Below are 16004 nucleotides of genomic sequence, written 5' to 3'. Positions count from 1 at the left end.
CTGCCATGGAAAATTTACAAAAACTGCATGTAAAGCTGTGTGGTGTCATCTTCCATTAAGACAGGATGTTTATAAATGACTGTAGCCATATAGAGCAGTGGAAACAGCCAGTTGAGCTGCAGAGGTGCTGGGAGGGAAAATTGCTGCTGCAGAGTGGGAGCAGGATGGAGGCAGCACTACAGGGCCTCACACTCATCATCACTAAGCTCTGATGTTATGTCAGGGATGCAAAGATCAGCCCTACCTGTGTTGCTGGCAGACCAGCAGCCACCAGCACATCTCTGAGTGGACTTTAGTTGCTCTTGAAAAAAGAATCCCAGGAAGCTAAATCAGTAGTTCAGATATTGGAAGCTCTTCTTTTCTTCTAATTTTAAACTAATTATATTCTGATACAATATTTATTGCTGGCACAAATACTCAGACAGGTAGGGAACAGCATTGTTTCATCTGGTATTAGCAGAAGATTTGAGAGATCATACTTCAGGTTCCTACTCTGCTGCAGATAGTCTTATGTAAAGCCAGGTCTAAATCCCAAAAGCATCCCTGATGCTGCCCCAGTGTTCTGGTACCCCATTTCACAGTAGTAAAATTTAGATAAAAGCACCTCACTTCCTCAGGGTAATGTACAAGGTTGTAAAAGGCTCAGCAATGCACAGTGTATTAGACCAGTAATTTCTGCCATTATTAAGCTCAAGTTGCTTATTCTATTTTTGCATGTAATCACAGATCCCAGCTTATGGCACTGAATTTCTGCATGGTTATAAGGTCACAAACTTAGAAGTTTTCAACTTTTGACTGAATAATAACAGATAACAGCAGGCTGGTAAATGCAAGTGGGGTTCAGAGCCTCAGATGGTAAAGAAGGGTTGAGAGCTGTGGATCAGACCTTAAGGCCAAATGAAAATAGCTGAGAGGGGAAAAAAAAGGGATTTTAGGAGAAAAGTCAGAGAGATTTTGATTCACCTCTGTGGTGAAGTGGATGCCAGGTGCCCACCAAAGCCACTCTATCACTCTCCTCCTCAGCTGAACAGGGGACAGAAGGTACAACTAAAAGCCCATGGGTTAAGATAAAGATAGGAAGAGACTGGTCACTAATTAACATCAGAAGCAAAACAGACTTGACTTGAATAAAATTGTTTATATCTATTTGATTTATTATTAATTGAATCAGAGTAATGCGAAATCATAAAAACACTTTCCCCCCACCTTTGCCTTCCCAGGCTTAATTTTGCACCTGAATTCAATACCTGCTTCCCCAGTATGGTGGAGAGGGACTGGGAATGGGGGCTGTGGTCAGTTCATCCCACATTATCTATGGCGCTCCTTTCACCTGAGGGGAAGGGCTCCTCAGACCCTTCCCCTGCTCCAACGTGGGAAGGAAAGGATGGAGATCTTCCTTCAGCCATGTGCTCCCTCTCTATGTCCAGAGGGGCAGGGTTGAGGACCCAGGCAACAGTGAGGAAGGACAAACGTGTCTTGACCCCCATTTTTTTTTGCCAGTGCCTGGTGCAGACTGTGAGCTTGTCTTACACTGTCCAGCCCAGAGTTCCTGTAACTCTGGATTTCCTGGCCCTAACCTCCTCCCTCTCCAAGTCCTGCTTCTGCCCTGGCTCTTCTGCTGCCCTGCAAGAGAGATGGTAGTGGCAGGCAGCCACTTGCAGAAGCCATCTTTACAACCATGTCTTTAGCTTTCTTAAACACTGTAACATCACAGCAGCTTAGGGAGGGATGGGTGGAGACAGCTCCCACCACAGCTCTGCCCCAGCTGCAGCATCACCCTGGGCGATCTGTCACAGACAAGGGACCAGAGAACCCTGGCACACAACCACTGCCCCACCTGAGCTCTGCCTCAGTGGGTGTGGACCTGGGGTTATGAATACATCACTTCTCCTGCAAAACTTTTCTTGTTTTTAAAGAAGAAATAAGATGGCCATCCAAGGTACTCCTCAGAGCACCAAAGCTTAGGGAACTTTTAGGTGCTCTCCTGGCCCCAAAGCTGGTCCCTCACATAAACAACACTCAAGACATCTCCAAACCCATGTGCTTTACAGAGCATGTGAGGGAACCAGGCCTGTGGCCTTAGTGGCACCACAAAATCCCCTTGCTGACTGTAGTTTCCTATGGTTCACAAACCTGGCAGTAAGTGGTCTCACAGCCTTGTGTCTCCTCTGCTGATAGTACCATGGGACTGCCAAATCAGCTGTCCCTTAATGACCTTCAGTTTTGTCAGGCACATGAGCCCATGGCTCCTACAGTGAGTGGTGCTTTATGCATGCAGGAGCATTAGGTTGAATGTTTCAACACCAGCCTCTCCCCTTTAATTTACTTAGCAGTGTTTGTTACCTGCCTTATTAAAGTAATTACCTGAGTGCTGCAGGGCAATGTATAAAGATCAGGAAGCAGAAAGCTTCTGAAAGCTCTCAGTCAGAGCTACTGCTCCCCAAAAGCCTGGCTTCATTCAGAGTGTTTTGCTCCCCACTTTTATGAATTATTGTATTAAATGGTCTGAGGGCTCAGACAGACAGACCTCAGGCTACATCTGAAATATAGTTCAATTGTCTTGGTTCAAACAGAATTTGGAAATCTATGCCAGTGGAGGCTGGCATACTCTTTAAGAAAATTAGTCTGACTGCTTTTAAAGGGAGAAAAAAAATCTTTGAAAGCCATGGATGGAGACAGTGACTAATTGCAATATAATTGAAGAAATGAGATTCAGGTTTAAAAAGAGTAGTGGCCATTTTTCATACTCAAGCAGAAATAATTTCCCTGTTTTCTAGTTGTGTTCTGAATTGTTCTTGTGAGATAGATACTTTAAAATTGATCTCATCTAACTTGAAAGCAAAAGCCCCGGTGAAAAAAAAAAAACCAAACCTCTACAAAACTCACATTGAAGGAAAAGTCAAAGGCCAGAGTGGCATAGATAACAGCTGCTATCATCTGGTGGAGCTGAATCAGAATATGCTCATTTCATGTCACTGAAATGTTATTAGGATAAAAATAGCAACATTTAAACTCCTGTTTGTTCCCATCACTCACTTCAGTAAGACACTGGCTCTGTGAGACAGGACTGTCTTGGGGCTTATGCAGGTATCTGCTTAGCCAGTTGGCTGATCAGGAGCTCTCAAATAAAACTGCATTTTACTCTTGTCCACTGAATTGCAGAAGCAACTCAAAAATCTTATCAAGGCCCAAGGTTGCTGTTTGAAAGCAGAGCTGATGCTGTGTCAGGCACGGCCTCTGGCTGGGCAGCAGGAGCTGGGGCAGCTGCAGCAGGCAGGGAGCTGATGGGATTTTGGGTCAGCCACCTCCTCAGAAGGGCTGGTGCTCTGGACTTGGCAGGTGTGAGCTTGTTCCAGGGGCTCAACCACCCCAGTTTTGGCAGAAACTCCCAAACTGCCCAATGCATGGGGCAGGCAGTGACTCTGACAGCCCCTTACAAGCCCTCTGGGGACTTCTCCCCAGAAGATATGGGCTCACAGGATCAGCTTCCAGGGTTCAGGTGGAGGTGGCTGGTTCAGTCCAAAGCCATGGGATAAAGATCATGATCTGTTCATCCCAGGGCACTGTACAAAGGCCAGAAAAACAAATACTTTGGTGCAGATAGCATTCTTTGGACAGTGCCATGTTTCTTGTCAAGAAGCCTGGGGGCTGCTTTCTTCTCTCACTTCTGCAGTGTGTGAATGGGTGTGTGAGACTGCAAGAAATCCTTTCCTTTTGGAATGCTCTTTATCTGACGTTTTAATTTTTTTTTTCACTGGAAACTCATTGTTTAATCTTCCCTATTATGTAAAAAAAAACTTTGATTAGTCTTCTGGTGTGCAAAGTGTTGATCTTCTGGTATGTTCCTTAGTTGATCATCTCTCACATCCTATTTTTTTAAGTTGCCTCTTTAAAATGCCAAAGTTGAAAGCTACAGAGTAGCATTTATCCCAATAGCTACAGAAGGGCATTTTAAGGAAACCCAAACACTAGAAGGACTAATTAAAAATATGACATCTCTAGGGAGGCAGTCTCCTGCTTAGGTCAGGAGCAGACAGAAAAATCTTCTTAAATCATTCCAGGTAAAATGGTATTTAGACATGGCTTTTTCCTTGGCTTTCTGCCTCATTGATGGAGCTATAATACATGATTTTAACAATAGCAGATTAGGGACTGATCCAAAGAAAACAGGAATTACTATTGTTGAAACACAAATATATAGGTCTTTAGGGGCTTTATTCGGTTGGTTTGGTAGTTTTTTCTTGTTTGTTCTGGATGTTTTTTCCCTGCACACTGTTCGTCACTAGTGCTCTGGAGCCCTGGCTGCCTGGTTTTCTGACAGCTGAGTCAAAGCCAAGGGTGATAAGCAATCCTAAAGCAGCCCTAAATAGATGCTGTACAAAGTTCATCATAACAGGTATTTCTCATTTTTATAAAACCTGCAGATCTGCAGTGGTGCAGGGTCCAGATGAGTGGCCTCTGCCCTCCTCAGGTTTTCTTTCCCCCAGCTGCAAGGAAGGGAACCTCAACTCTCCGGGGGCACGGCGTGAGTCTGGCTTGCAGGGATCGGCCACCAGATGCCACTGTTATCCCTAAGAATGAGCTAGCACCGGAGCAGGTCCCACAAATGACTCCTCAGAAGCGGGGTGAAGGAGCCTCCTGCATGCCGGGTGCCTGAACATCTCTTGGAGTCTGCTGCCCTCTCCCTTGGCTGCTGTTACTGAGGAAGGACTGTCAAAAACCCCTCAATTTGGTGACTTATCTGCCATGGTTCACAGCAGGCAAACCACAGGCATTGCTGTGCTTTATACACATTAGTTTTCATTTATTTACAGATTAACCTGCACCTAAACATAGCAAATACATTTTCAACAAGGGATGAGAATTGCAAATTTATCCCCCTGTTTCACTTTATCCATTCAAAATCAATCCTGCTAATTCAGAAATGAATTTAGGCAATTAGGTAAGAAGTGACGAAATGCCACAAGTTATCCAGCCTAAAGGACTGCCATCATAATCTGAAAATGTCACTGTAATGAAAAGTTTTTTCTTCTGTCAAATGTTCTCTTTTCTTTTTTGTTCCAGTTTTTCCATAGTGAACAATGTGTATCATCCATTCCCTGGAGAAAACCGATTTTCTTCCCCAGTAACGTTTGGGCTGGAAGAGCCAAAGAGCTTCAACATTCTCTTTTTGACAGTCTCTTCTCCATTTGGCTTCATCCTGCACAGGATCAAATACCTTTGCAGTTGCATGGCTAGTCACAGCTATTTTTTTTTCTCCTGGATTTCAGGTGGCCCCCGAGACAAAAGCAGTCATGAAGTGGTTGAGGTCTATCCCATTTGTGCTCTCTGCCAGCCTCCATGGGGGAGAGCTGGTTGTGACCTATCCTTATGACTATTCAAGGCATCCTATGGAAGAAAAAATGTTCTCCCCTACACCTGATGAGAAGGTAATATTGCTTTTGGAGGGTTAGGATGTTGGTTCAGTTTGTAGAAGTATGGAAACATTTAATAAATAACAAACTGTGATTAATTTAGATCATGTACACGTGTGTATATGTATGCATGTATGTATTAAATGATATATTTATTTACATAATGCAAGTCTATGTACATATATATAACCTTATATCTGCTCATTTGAGTAGACCTGATGCTAATCATTCCCAGGTCAAGTGCTCAATTCCCACAGAGGCCTTTCACATAAGACTTGGAATTGATGATCCTTGTGGATCCCTTCCAACTCAGAATATGTGTCTCTGATTCACTGACTTAATGTACTTTTAAAAATAGGATTGTTTACATTCTATCAGCTTGTTCTGGAAAGATTTACTCATCTTTTGTGAGGTCAAATAAAGTTTCATAGAGCACAGAAAATCCAGATTTAAATTTTTTAAGGGAGTAGGCTGTGATACTTTTACCAGTGTTTTTTTAGAAGAAAAGGAACATGCCTGACCAGCAGCGTTATTTTCCCATGGAATTCATAAGGAGTGGGGGGAAAAAAGATTTGTTGCCATATGGTGGCAGCCTTGTAACACTTATTCCAAGTCAGATGAATGGGATTGGTTTGCCCCTCTTGTCCCTGGAAAGTTCCTCAGTTGGGACTCACTGTAAATCTTCTGTGAAATTTTTTGCCATCTTTCCTATTTCCCTTTGGTTTCCTCAATCTAGTATTCATTGCTGACATGCCCACCAGGAGAACAGCTAGCTTTTCAGCCTTCTAGCATGTGCTAAAAATGTCTGTGGCCTCTTAAGAAAAGTGGTTCTTTATATAAACAAAGAACAGTTGAAAATAGTCAGAAGTTGATCTTTGACTTGAAGCATCCTTTATCTTTGAGCATATCTCTAGGCTGGCTTCTTCTGAAATGACAGTTCTCAGTAACACATATTAAATATTTAAAGATATATGACTGTTAAACATTTTCTGTATCAATCCATTTCTTCTGAGCTGTACAATGCCTGGTGACTATGTGTGTATGAAAATTATTTAGCAATAAAATTAACCAGGCACTGCACAGCAACAAGGCTGTATAAGAAATATCTGGTGGGTGCTAATGCAAGCTGCAGAACTTCTCTCTGAGGGCTGGGGAAAATCAGAAAATTGTGCTTTTACATCCCACTGCCTGGTCTAAGGCTATCTTATAGATAGATAGTGAAGGAATATTGCCATGTGTGCTTTATTGAGCAGTTCACTCCTGGAATGGAAGTACAGCAGTACTTCCATAATTTCCACTCAGGGACAGCATGTATGTTTTGAGTGAAAGGATGCAGCCACACAGACAAAGGGCTCTTTCCCAGCGTAGTGTACAGCTGGACAAACCCTAATGGCACTCCTGGCTTGCAACACAGTGAGACAGAGAACCCTATACAGGTGACTGCTGCATAGTCAGTGACTGCAAAGTCTGGGAATTTGGCTACAAATCTGGAAGTTTAGAATATGCAGGGGAGGGTGGGGGATGTTTTAAATGGAAAACTGATTTTTCAAATGACTCAGCACAGGAACCTGAACAGCCCTGTTAGTATCACTTGAAAATTTTCACAGAAATATATAAAACCTGCACCAGTGAAGTGACCTGCATTTAAGTAATGTGATCTACGGCTGCTGCTGTCAGGAAAGCTGCATCCCAAAATACAGCAGTTTCGTTATTAGCCATACATTGGCCATAACCATTGTTCTGAATGCTGACCTGCTACATTTGCTCTACAAGGGTAAACTTGCAGACCAGGGTGAAATTCTGCAGAGCAGATGATAGCCAGGTATTAAAAAATAAAATACTGGGAAATATATTCAAACCATGTTTCTCTGTTTGAAAATGCATCTGTGCTTCCATCTCCCCATGTTCGTAATGGTGCATGTGTGGAAGCACAAGGATCCTCTCCTCTCTCCAAGACTCTGCAGATTTCAAGTCTCTTTTTGGCCTGCACCACAACCTAGGGCAGTACTGGCTGAGAGCAAGGAGTCTCAAAGCTGGATCATGTCTTTACACTCACATTCTTGCATCTGGTTCAGCCCACCTAAAAACTTTCCCATATTTCAGGGTTTGTGGAGACGGATGTTTTAATTTTATTTTTTTTAAACAAGAAACTGAATTGATGACTCTGCTCACTAGAGCAGAAAGGTCCATATCAAGTCAAGTTCACTCCCTTTGGTGAACTGAAACATTCCCTTCCCTCCCCCTGAAAAACCCAACCTGTGATGGTCAGTGGGGTAAAAGTTCTGGCTGAGGTAACAGCACTGACCTCACTTTACTGGATGAAACCTCACACTACCAAAATCACAAGGACTCCTCTGATTTCCCCCTTTTTGTTCCTCTATATTATACCTAAAAATCTAAGTTTCCTTGATGTCCATGACTGGTCATACATTATCTTCTAAGTGATAACAAATGTATTGTTATCCAGGTACTTTTTTTTTTCCTCTTCTCACTACCACTGTCCTTTCACTTGAACTATTGGCCAGGCAAAATCCTTATGCCTCTTGGTGTGAAACAAGAGGAGGCTTGGTCACTGGAAATAGGACATCTGCAGTTGTCTTTGTAAAAGGTGAGGATCATACTCCTACCTCACATAGGCACCTTCTAAACTTTTTATCAAATACCTTCCATGGAACTTTCAGAACTGGGACCCAAATTCCTGTAGAAATTAAACATATTGAGTCTGGCACTGAACTATTGGCAGTAAAAGTTCTTCTTAACATATTTAATTAAGGTCTATTTCTTTTCAGCAAAACTTTGAAGGACAAAATTTTCTGGTCTGAGCAATATTTAGACACATAGAAACTTGAGGGAGTTGCAAAAGCATTTTATATTAAGTCTGAATTTTTAGTTTCTGGTCATCAGAAGTATTTTAGTAAAGTATCTTTACACTTGCATTAAACTCTCTTTCCCCTTTTCCTCGTCCACCTATCTGACCCCATAATTGGCTCAGCCCTGTCATTATTAGAAACAATTACAAATATCAATCAACGTTGTGTGCTTGGTCATTTGGGTCTTTATCCTTAATAACAATGCTAGGAAAAAGCTTTAGGATCACTTCTATAACTAGGATTTTAGCTGCCAAACTTCTTTCACACATTGTCTTAAGCAATATGGAATGAAACTTATGATAATGAATAGTAGCATCAAGTAGCATCTGATAACTGCTGTAATTTCAATGTTGAAATCTGAGAATCTTGCCTTAGCAGATGAGCTCCAAACAGACATAAAGGAGAGGGAGGATTTTTCTACAAGGTTGGAATAACCGTTGGAGAAGAGGGCAGGAACATGATTCACATAAATGGTTTCTTCAGATAACTGCTCTTTCTTCTGTCTTCACTACATGTTCTATCAGTGTTCTTTTCTGCATGGTGACTGCTCTGCTCTTCCTCAGTGTCAACACTCTTTGGAAATCAGTGGTGACATCCTACATCATCATGTCCTATCCTTCACTTTTTGGAACGGTTTCTGCCCCACACAGAAGGAGTTCTCTCTGAGATCAAACTGGCAGATTTTCCTGTGTGAGTGATAAGTGCAAAGCAAATTGGCACTGACTATTTTAAACAGCATTCAGTGTGAAGATTTAGTTGGGCTGAAGAGTAAAAAGTATCAAAAGCTAAAACAAAACCTAAAGGAGACCTAAATTTCAACTTTAAAACCTGAGACTTGAAGTACAACCAAAAATGTCCTGTACTCCTGCCCCAGGTGTTAGATTGAAGCCAAGTATCAGAAAATCTACTGGTATTTAATATGTTTTCCCTGGATAAATATATTGGATTGCAGAGAACAACCCTAGAGAAGAGGGCAAACCAAAATTTCTTAGTGACAAAAGAAACTTCCTTTTAGAGCAGTTCATCACCTCCTTCAGTCTTGACGACACAGGGTGGCTCGTTGTCTGGACTCAGAACAGCAATAGTTAATAACAACAATGGCAAAGTTTTCAGTTTGTAAAAGCAAACATATTGCAATTATGTTTGTTACAGGTGTTCAAAATGCTGGCTAAAGCCTATGCAGATGCACACCCTGTCATCTCGGACCGGTCTGAACTTCGCTGTGGAGGGAATTTTGTGAAACGTGGAGGTATTATTAATGGTGCTGAGTGGTACAGCTTCACTGGAGGTAAAACCACTTTACCATCATATCAAGTGAGGTAAAACCTCTATGTGACCTTTATAAGACACCAGGGTTTGAATAAAATGGTTTTATTTGTTTCAGTTTGGTTAAGGTCCTACCCATGCAAAACATAATTTGTAGGGGACTTCAGTAGTAAAATCTATGTTGGTAATGTTTTTATACAGATAACATGGGATGCATTCAACCCCAATGGGACTTGAGGAAAACGAACAAATTATGCAAGGGTCAAATTTGTTATATCATGTAATATAATATTTTTATTTTCAAATGTGACATGTAGAAATAAATGCTTAATTCTATGATTTCATTTCTTAGCCTCATGAATCTGAATCCATCTTGTAGACAATGCATGTGCTGCTTTCTCATCTGTTTAAACAAATTCTTTTTTCAGGGAGAACTACAACAGAGACAAACATCCAATTCATTTGTGCTTCTGTTGTTAATTTGATTTCCCCAATAATAGTATTTTGTTTTCTTTAGAATTCCTTCAATACTGGCATGGATAAAATATCAGTGTTCATAAATTTTCAGCAGTGCTTCAGTTGTGTTTTCCAATAGGACTCAGCTGGATCTCCAAATAATTATGTTGAAACTACACATTTGGAATGCTTTAGGGCATGTGTGAGAATTAGGTTTAGATCTCTTTGGCTTACGTTCTTTCTAAAATTATATCCAATGTCATTTGTACAGAAACAGTTTTGAACATAATAATGGCAAAAAGTCATTTTTTCTTCTGATGATCCTTGGCAATCACCTCTGATACAACCCATAATACAATTACTGTGATTAACCAATTTTTATTGCTCTATAGCCACTTCTTGGCCAGGTGAATAATAATGTAAAATTATGCTTTTTTTTTTTTTTTGCCTGAAAAAAATGTCATTGTCATTAGTTAATTTATAGTTTAAACAAGTTGTAGAATTCTGAATTTGTTGAACACTTTTTATATATTAGCAAGCACTTTTTACCGTGCACATCCATGGAGATGGCATTCAGCTGACTGCTGCAGCAAAGCTCCAGTTAAAAGCTACATGGCTGTTCATAAGCTCTCCTCTTTCTTTTTAAACCTGTAGGTATGGCAGATTTTAATTACCTTCACACAAATTGCTTTGAAGTTACCGTGGAGGTAGGATGTGAAAAGTTTCCTTTGGAGGAAGAACTGTTTACAATCTGGCATGAAAACAAAGGTGCCCTTCTGAATTACATGGAAATGGTACTGCTCTGCTTTTACAAACCTTTTTGCTTTCTGTTTTTCTTTTTCATTCATTGTCAAAATTAATTTCTTTGCTGTTTTCCTGGTTAGCTCTTGAGATGATGCTGAATCAAATACCACACTCCTCCAGGGGCCCCAGTGCCTCAGTTTATCTAACAGGACACACAGGTGGTATTTTGTCTATTCTGCAGAAGGGATTGAGATTGAGGACTGCAAAGGCCTTGAAAATAGTGAGAAGGATTATCTGTGAATACTTTGGGCAGCATTATTCATCAACTGTCCAAAATTTAACACTAGAGAAAACCTTAATAATCAGATAAGTATGAATCAACCTTCCTCTTGAAGACTAAAGCAACAAGATCTGCTCTCCAGAGAGCTTCCTGAAATTTTCCTTTCTGTACTCCATGTTTGTGTCCCAAACCCTGCTGTCCCACAGCAGCAAATTTAGATTCAGATAAAGTCTTGCTAGAAATGCCATTTACACACTTTCCATCTTGATTTCTTTATGAAAGCAGTTATTAAATACCTGAAGCCAAATCTTGTAAAGGAAGAACTGTGTCTCTGAGCCATAAAACATGCCACTTGAATGTCAGTTTTAATAATAAGTTGAAGCTCAGCAAAACCAAATACCTCACTGACAATAAGTAAGTGAGCACAGAAACAGAAGTTGCTCATCTTTCTCTCAGCCATTAGTAGATTAGCTTTCTGTCATGCCTTATTTTGATAGAGCATGCAGTAATTTAAAATTGTTAGGAGTGTTTTTATGGCCTTTCTAAGCAACCTCTTGCTACTTGTGGTAAGTATGATCATTCAATAAAGTCTACAGTACAGACCACCAAACTCATTTCGTTTTACAGCTGTCTGATGAAAATGAGTTTTAGTGAATCCAAATGGAGCTGGGTTAAATCCATATATATTACAATTGAAGTCTTCAAGACGTACAGATTTTATAGTGTGAGATATTGTAGAAGTCTGTGCTGGAAAAGCTTTTTGAGTAAATGCAGGACAGTAAGCAAAACAACTTTGCAGATAAGGATGACTGAATTACCCACGATAAGGATTAAGTCTGCCATAACCAATTCAAACTTTTCTTATTCTGATATATACCAGGCTGTTTGGTGTGTGTACAAATATACTTGGCTCAACACACAGAAGTAGAATTCATTTTCCTAAATACTGATCTTTCCCCATCAGAAGCAATATCAAAACACCCTGCCAAAGTCGTGTGACCCAGATTTGAGAAAAAATGAAAAATAGTACATTTACTAAAGCAAACCGAAGCAAGATTGTTAAAGAAATTTCAGTTTTGTCATTTTTATCCTGTCATGTTATAATTGCAAAATTAGTATTGAAGCTGGATGAGGTCATACTACTTTGAGTATGTCTACACTGTAAATTGAATTTGAGTCTGAGATGACTCTTCTGACCATATTTACTCTCTATCCATATGATAAATCCCCAGGTTCATGCTGCAAAGCAAATTGCAGTGCTTCACTATAAGGGATAGTTTTCAAATCCTTATATTGAGTTGCTCCTAAACTTTCCAGTGAATAGCTTAACTCAGTATGGAACAGCTGCTTAACAAGAGCAGTGGCAACACAGTCTCACTTTGAATTAAAAACTACTCTCACTAGACTAGACTTTTTTTGTATTATCAAGTACTGTAAAGTTGGATACTCTAATGTTTATTTTTAAACATCTTTATAATCCAACAGAAAAGCAAATGTGTTTTTCCCATTGTTTTGATGCTTTGTGGTTTTTTTTCTATTATTCTCTTGTGGCAAGGGTACTGGGAAAAGGAAAGTGAGTGGAAGACAAAAGAGGAGGTGGGGAAGTAAAGAACAACTCAAGTTGGTCATAGCTGTTCAGAGAAAAAACCAAAATACAATTATTTTTCACTTAAAAAGGTCATATACATTTCCCGATATAAAATATTTTCAGTTTGGAACACTGTAAAGAGAGAACCTTAAGAGGCTTATTGTTTAAATACTTGGAACCTTTTTTCTGTTTTGTTTTATTTTATTGAATTTCTAATATAGCTGTTTGTGCATCTCCTTGTATGAAAAAATTCACATTATTCTTTAGTTTGTCACCAAGCACATTTCTCAACAGCTCAAGAAGCTGACTTCTGTGTTGTAGAGAAGGGGAAATGGTTGTCATGACATTCTGACAGGCAGTGAAGTGTAGGCAGCAGAGTGATGATGAGTCACAGGTACCTGAAGTGATGCCTTCTCATCGTGTTCAGAGTGTCAGGTTGGTTTTGAAAGCCTTAACTTTTCATTTCTTTGTGCTTCTGTGTCTAGGGCAGACATTCAGAAGCAGTCCTTCAATGCTGTAGTCATCCCATGAGGTGCTAGTGATAAGTGCAGAGAAGGATCTCCCGCTGCAGAGCTACATACCTATCCCAAAAAAGCTCTAGTTCCATTTTCCTTTTCCCTCAGTCCCCTTGGACCTCCCTAATTAGGCAATGTGATCTGAAGGGGCATTATCTCCTGAGAGCCCCTAAATGGGTTGAACTTTTTGACAATTGTTTCCTCTCTACAAAGGTTTCCTTGTGATGAGGAGGTGGTATTGTAATGACTCCCATCTAACTCTGCTTTGCTTTGCCAGGTTCATCGGGGGATAAAAGGAATTGTGTCTGATAAGTTTGGCAACCCAATAAAAAATGCTCGGATTTCAGTCAGGGGCATTCAGCATGATGTCACCACAGGTAATATTTTTAGTTTGGGATTTTTCCTGGGGCAGAGTGAAAGTATTGAGAGCTTAACCTGCAAAAGTATTGTCATGTTTGGTAGAAATGACACCTTAATGGAAAACTGAAGGCTCGGTTGGAGGTTCTTTTCTAGAATAACAAGAGGGAAGACATGTTAAGCTGACTGATAAGTCTATCTTGTCTCTGGGATGATGGAGTTGATGTGAAAAATTTCACCTGAAACTGTGCTGTTCACCAAAGCCAGAGTTTGGGGGAATATGGCAACAGGTCTGCTCAGAGGCTGTAACTCAGCATGTGGAGCCGTGGAATAAATTAGTTGAGTTATTGTAAACATGTTGTAGGTAGTACAGTAGGATCCCCTTTGATTTTCACAACTAGAATAATTGCAGAAATTGAAGGGTCCACAACCGTTCATGTGGAAACACATAAATATGTTAAATTTTTGGACAATTATTATTTGAACATTGAATTATGTCCACTTTATACCTGTCACCAACTGATAAACACATATTGGGGCATATACAACTGTTACTTTTCACAGTCATAAAGTTCTGAGCTCTTAGGCTGTCACTGAAATCAATGCTTTCTTTTTATTATTGATTTCAGTGAGAACAGGGTAGGCCATAGAAGTGCAAAATAGAAGATATGAATGGTTACATTTTGGTCTAATGATCGTTGTTGAATCAATTTGGAAAGCCAAAATGGCTTATAATGTAGTGGATGTTTTCCAGCTTTCAAAAATACTAGCACTAGAGGGGATACAATAGTGGAGATGATGCAGATTATTGAGGCTGGTAGGAGACTCTGGCATGAATTAGGGTCTTTTTCAAACTTCTTCCCAGACAATGGCCTCCCATTGGCAGTGGACCTTTAAAGGATTAAGAATTAAATAAGAATATGTTTACACTGCAGGAAAGAGAATATTTGCTCTGAGTTAGGTGGGGTTAAAAAGTTTTTTGATTTTAGTGTTAAAAAGAACTAAGAAATTCCATGAGAAAATAGTATTAATACAACACTAACTGAGCTAAGAGACTTGCCATTCAAAATAAAGGAAATATAAAATGAGGAATAATTTTTTCAGTTTTAAAGCTCCCTGCTTTTGCCTGCAGGGTCTAACCTTCAGCTGGAGGAAATTTACACCCATTTTACACTAATGGCAATTTATACCAGCTGCAGCTCCAACTCCATAGTCTTACATGCGAGAATGTCTGCAAAGGAATTGAGTGTAATTTAATAAAAAGAGGGACTTCTTAGCTCCTCAGACATTCTAAATATATATATATTGCAGCCTGGATTCTGGTTTCATTTTCTTAAGTTTTGTATAGTTTTAAATTAATTTCTTTGGGAGTTATTGCCAAAGAATACCTTGGGAAAGGTATTCCCAAATTTCACCCTTGGGAAAAGCAGCATGAAGGAAAACATCTCTTCCCTGTGATACAGGAACAGCAGGCACTGGCACTTTGTATGTGAATTTTACCCCATTAGCTCCCAAGGCCAGGTTTTCACAGGCCAAATCTCTTTTTGTCATCTAAACTTTGCCTTCAAACATTTTCAAAAAATCTGAGCTGCTTCCATGGCTCGCCCCTTAGCTGCTTGTGCCACCCATGTGCCCATGGGTGCGTGTGCAGCTACAGGGGCCGCGAGGCGAAAAGCTGAGCTGGGTTTTGTTGTGTCTGTCCCTCTCCCAAGCTGCCGATGGCGACTACTGGCGGCTCCTGCCTCCAGGGACGTTCATCATCAGCGCCCAGGCGCCGGGCTACAGCCGCGTGATGAAGAGGGTCACCATCCCCGCCAGGATGAAGCAGGCTGGCCGAGTGGATTTCGTGCTGCGGCCCGCGGAGGCCTGGCCCAGCAAGCTCCTGCGGCGCTCCATGGAGGACGCGTACGACCCTCACGACCCGCTGGAACTTTTTGATCCTCACGCCCAGCACGGGCAGCATGAGGCTCGAGGAGGGTCGGCAGCAGGCAGGGAGAAGCCCTGGTGGTGGTCGTACTTCAGCTCTCTAGACCTGCACAAACCTCTGTGGCTGCTCAAGCAGCGCTGAGGGACATGGCCGCGCTCTGCTCGGCTCGCTCCGGTGCCCTTCCAGACACCCTCACTGCTCTTGGCAATATTTAAATGTTTCATTTGAAAATATAATATTAATTCAAGCACGCTTGCTTCTTTTGTTTTCTCTTCACACACAACTGAGTATATTCAAGTGGGCTTTTAAGTATTAAAAACAACGGTGCGCATCCATTCAAAGGCCAGATTTTATGCAGTTTTTTTCTTGGTAATGCTCTGTACTTCTGGCCATGTAGTTAATCATCACATTCATTATTTATTAGGTTCTAAGTACCTGCAGGAAAATATTCGTGATCCTTTAATGCATTTTTGTACGTGTTTTAATACATTAATGATAACATGCTAAAAACAACATTCAGAAACGCTCAGAAAAGTCTTTTATTTTCCCTTTTTACATTAGCATATTAAGTTCATTACCTCTTCTAA

At 40.7% G+C, this 16004-nt stretch overlaps 1 protein-coding gene across 1 annotated transcript in view; it reads left to right on the top strand.

The window, feature by feature from the left end:
* Window positions 1-15667, top strand: part of CPZ (carboxypeptidase Z) — a 33765-nt gene extending 18098 nt beyond the window's left edge. Inside the window, exons 7-11 of the mRNA XM_030270650.4 lie at window positions 5271-5429; window positions 9437-9572; window positions 10661-10800; window positions 13411-13510; window positions 15203-15667. Of these exons, the coding sequence (XP_030126510.4) occupies window positions 5271-5429; window positions 9437-9572; window positions 10661-10800; window positions 13411-13510; window positions 15203-15558 (891 nt within the window). The 3' untranslated portion in view covers window positions 15559-15667. The remainder of the gene's footprint in view (window positions 1-5270; window positions 5430-9436; window positions 9573-10660; window positions 10801-13410; window positions 13511-15202) is intronic.
* The last annotated feature ends 337 nt before the right edge of the window (window positions 15668-16004 follow it).

The sequence above is a fragment of the Taeniopygia guttata genome, chromosome 4, assembly GCF_048771995.1.
Source record: "Taeniopygia guttata chromosome 4, bTaeGut7.mat, whole genome shotgun sequence".
Classification (NCBI taxonomy): Eukaryota; Metazoa; Chordata; class Aves; order Passeriformes; family Estrildidae; genus Taeniopygia; species Taeniopygia guttata.
This window is presented reverse-complemented; position numbering and strand designations above follow the sequence as displayed.